Source organism: Herpailurus yagouaroundi, unplaced genomic scaffold, assembly GCF_014898765.1.
Source record: "Herpailurus yagouaroundi ecotype Mexico unplaced genomic scaffold, PumYag 182, whole genome shotgun sequence".
Classification (NCBI taxonomy): domain Eukaryota; kingdom Metazoa; phylum Chordata; class Mammalia; order Carnivora; family Felidae; genus Herpailurus; species Herpailurus yagouaroundi.
Genome location: NW_024412413.1, coordinates 59,655,786 through 59,659,368, shown reverse-complemented (window position 1 = coordinate 59,659,368; position 3,583 = coordinate 59,655,786). Strand labels below are relative to the sequence as shown.

The 3,583-nt window shown below is 48.4% G+C and overlaps 1 protein-coding gene across 1 annotated transcript in view; it reads right to left on the bottom strand.

Annotated features, from left to right (window-relative positions):
- MIP (major intrinsic protein of lens fiber) overlaps positions 1-551 on the bottom strand; it is a 4,409-nt gene extending 3,858 nt beyond the window's left edge. Inside the window, exon 1 of the mRNA XM_040491708.1 lies at positions 133-551. Coding sequence (XP_040347642.1) covers positions 133-492 — 360 coding nt within the window. The 5' untranslated portion in view covers positions 493-551. The remainder of the gene's footprint in view (positions 1-132) is intronic.
- Between the last annotated feature and the right edge of the window lie 3,032 nt (positions 552-3,583).

The window sequence follows — 3,583 nt, the reverse complement described above, 5'->3', positions numbered from 1 at the left end:
ACACACACACACACACACACACACACACACACACACACACACATGTCCCAGCCCCCTGAGGAACCAATCGGCCACCACCAGGCAGGGAATCAGGGTACCCGGTTCCTCCAGCCCCACTTAGCTGACCATTACCGTATTAAGTGCTAGGTTTCCTCGAACGGCAGGCGGGGTAACACTATACAGCACGGCGGCTCCAGCCACGGCTCCCAGGAGTTGGGCTGCCATATAGCAGAAGGCACGGAGCAGCGACATCTGGGAACCCACAAGAAAGGCAAAAGTGACTGCAGGATTGACATGGGCTCCACTGATGTGGCCCACAGCCTGCACCAGCGTAGCCAGGGCCAGGCCAAAGGCCAGAGCCACCTGCAGAACATGCAGGGGTCCAGGGGTCCAACGCAGTGAAGCCCCTAGTCCAAAAAAGACATAGAAGAGGGTGGCAAAGAACTCAGCAAATATGGACCTCCAGAAGGAGGCTGACCGAAGTTCCCACATGGCAGGGGGGATGGGCACAATGCCTGGGTCCCTGATACCCCCCTGGCCTGATCTGGGTGGACAGTCCCCTTTATAGAGGACTCTTAATCCCTGGGAGGGGCAGGCTGAAGTGGCTGGTCCATCCTCTTAACCCCTTCACAGCTGTGGAGGGCTGGGCCCACACTTATGCATCTGTTAAAGCTGTTCGATTTTCCCTCCCTCTTCCACTGGGAGATGAGCAGAGCCATAGGTGTTAGGGTGGGGGTAGTGTCAGGGCTGGAGAGGCTCTGGGAGGAAGGGACCAAGAATAGGGGGACTATAAAAGTCTGTCCTTCCCTTTGTGTCAAAGTTGGGGTTCATGGTCCTGACTGTCATCTGTATTAGAACATTCCTCAATTCTGCTTGGAAGGTCAGTCAGACTGAGTTCACTTCATGGGGTATGAGACTGTGCTCCTGAGGACCTTCAGTCTCCTCTGAGTCGGGCAGGGGTAAGGGTGGGGGTGGGGGTCAGGAGTGGGGTCCAGCAGGGAAGTTGGATAACTGAAGAGAATTCTTTAGTTCTCTGGGATTAGAGGGCCTTTGTCCATTGGTTGGTTTGGTCTGGAATCTGTGGACCCTGCAGCTCTGGGACAGAATAGTTCTGCTGTGTCTGGTTTTCTCGAAGCCCGGGTTCCCTACCCCCAATCCATGCCAGCACCTTCCTTTCCAAACCCTCAGCCTGGCCTTGTAAACCACAAAGACAGTTAGGAGGAAGAAACTATCTTCCATGGATAGGCTGGGGGTGTGGGCCTGAGGAGGGGGAAAAGGGTTAGTAGTTAAATTTCAGAATCAGGTTGTACTTCATCTTTCCTAACTTACAAGGTCCTGGCAAGAAGTACTAAAAAGAAAGAAACTGAGTCATGACTATGAACAAGTGGGAGGGTCTAATGCCTCCTAATATGGTCGTAATCAGGACATTAGGGTCTTAAATCTTAATCCCTAGGGAAAAATCTGAGGGTGGGGGTGTCTGGAGAGAGAAAAGGATAAAATGGGAAAGGAGAGCATGGGGAATGAGGTTCAGTTGTGCTCAAGTTTGGTGATGAACTTGGGACCTAGAGATGAGTGCTGGGAGATGGTGGAGAAGGCACAATAGGACATACTGGTAGGCTCCAGCATCTCTATACTGTGGCAAGTCATATAGGCCACAGACTTTTCCCATGAAGCCCCAGAAGAGAGCAGAAATTTGAAGGAGAGGTCTGCAGTATTGGTCACTAGCATTGGTCCCATCCAGTACACTTGTGGGGAGAGAGGAGGAACACAGATAATGGCCTATGCTCGTCTCTTCGTCCAATATCTAGCTTGGGGATAAATAGGAGCAGTTACAGCAAAGGCAGAGAGTGCACCTAACCCACCCATATGTAGGAAGAGTTGCTGAGAACAGGTCAGAGGAGACTGAAGCTCCCAAATTCATGGAAGAAGAACAATCCATTAGAGATCTATGGAGTCTCTTGGGTTCTAGAAGCCCCACCAATCTCCTCACTTCAGGCCCTGTAACCCTTGTTGCACTTGACTCAGAGATGCTCCCAGTTCCCAGTCACCTCTGTTAGTGAATATGCAGTGTTCACACTGCTTGTGGGAAAGGACCCCTGGACAGGACAGAAGGTAGTCCTTTAACCATCATGGTGTTAAGAGCAGAGAATTTGGCAACAGATACTTTGGTTCAGGTGTGGATGGGAATACAAAGTGACAGAACTAGTTATGACTCCTGGTGGGGTGTAAATTAGAATAATCACTTGGGAACACAGTATAACACCATCTTATAAGGATGAACAAACAAGGGCGCCCGGGTGGCTCAGTCAATTAAGCATCCAACTTTGGCTGAGGTCATGATCTCACAGTTGGTGAGTTTGAGTCCCACATTGGGCTCTCTGCTGTCAGCGTGGAGCCTGCTTCAGATCCTCTGTCTCCCTCTCTCTGCCTCTCCCCTGTGCACATGCTCTCTCTCTCTCTCGAAAATAAATAAACATTAAAAAAAAGGTGAATAAACATACTTTCTGACCCAGGAATTTAGCTTCTCATGTATATACCCAAGAGGAACTTTTCTATACCTGCACCAGCAGACACGTACAAGAATACTGAGAGCAGCACTATTCACAATAGCAAAAAAAACTTGAAGCAACCCAAATACCCATCGATGGGAGAATGGATGTATAGACAGTGATCTCTCTCTCTCTCTCTCTCTCTCTCTCTTTCTCTCTCTCTCTCCCCCTTTAGGTATGTATATATACACACATATATTTCACACAATGGAAAATTATACAGCAGTCAAAATGAGTGAACTATTGCAGTGATACTCAATAATAGGGATGTATTTTAGCAATACAATATCAAGTAAAAAAAAAAAGTCCCTGATGATGATACATGGCATAACCTTTTTGTAAAGTTAAAAAAAATCAGGGCACCTGTCTGGCTCAGTTGGTAGAGCATGCAACCCTAGATCTTGGGGTTGTGCATTTGGGCCCCACATTGGATTGCAGAGATTACTTAAAAAAAATTTAGGAGGGGCACCTGCGTGGCTCAGTTGGTTGGGTGACCGACTTCAGCTCAGGTCATGATGTCACAGTTCGTGAGTTCAAGCCCCATGTCAGGCTCTGTGCTAACAGCTAAGGGCCTGGAACCTGCTTCAGATTCTGTGTCTTCCTCTCTTTCTCTACCCCTTCCCTGCTCATGCTCTGTGTCTCTCTGTCTCTCAATAATAAATACACATTAAAAAAATAAAGAAAAAAAACAAAAAACAAAACAAAAGAAAACAAAAAACTTAGGATCTGGGGCGCCTGGGTGGCTCAGTCGGTTAAGCGTCCGACTTCGGCTCAGGTCACGATCTTGCAGTCTGTGAGTTCGAGCCCCGCGTCGGGCTCTGTGCTGACTGCTCAGAGCCTGGAGCCTGTTTCAGATTCTGTGTCTCCCTCTCTCTCTGACCCTCCCCTGTCCATGCTCTGTCTCTCTGTCTCAAAAATAAATAAACGTTAAAAAAAAATTAAAAAAAAAAACAACTTAGGGATGCCTGGGTGGCTCAGTCAGTTAAGTGTGTGACTCTTGATCTCAGCTCAGGTCTTGATCTCAGGGTTGTAAG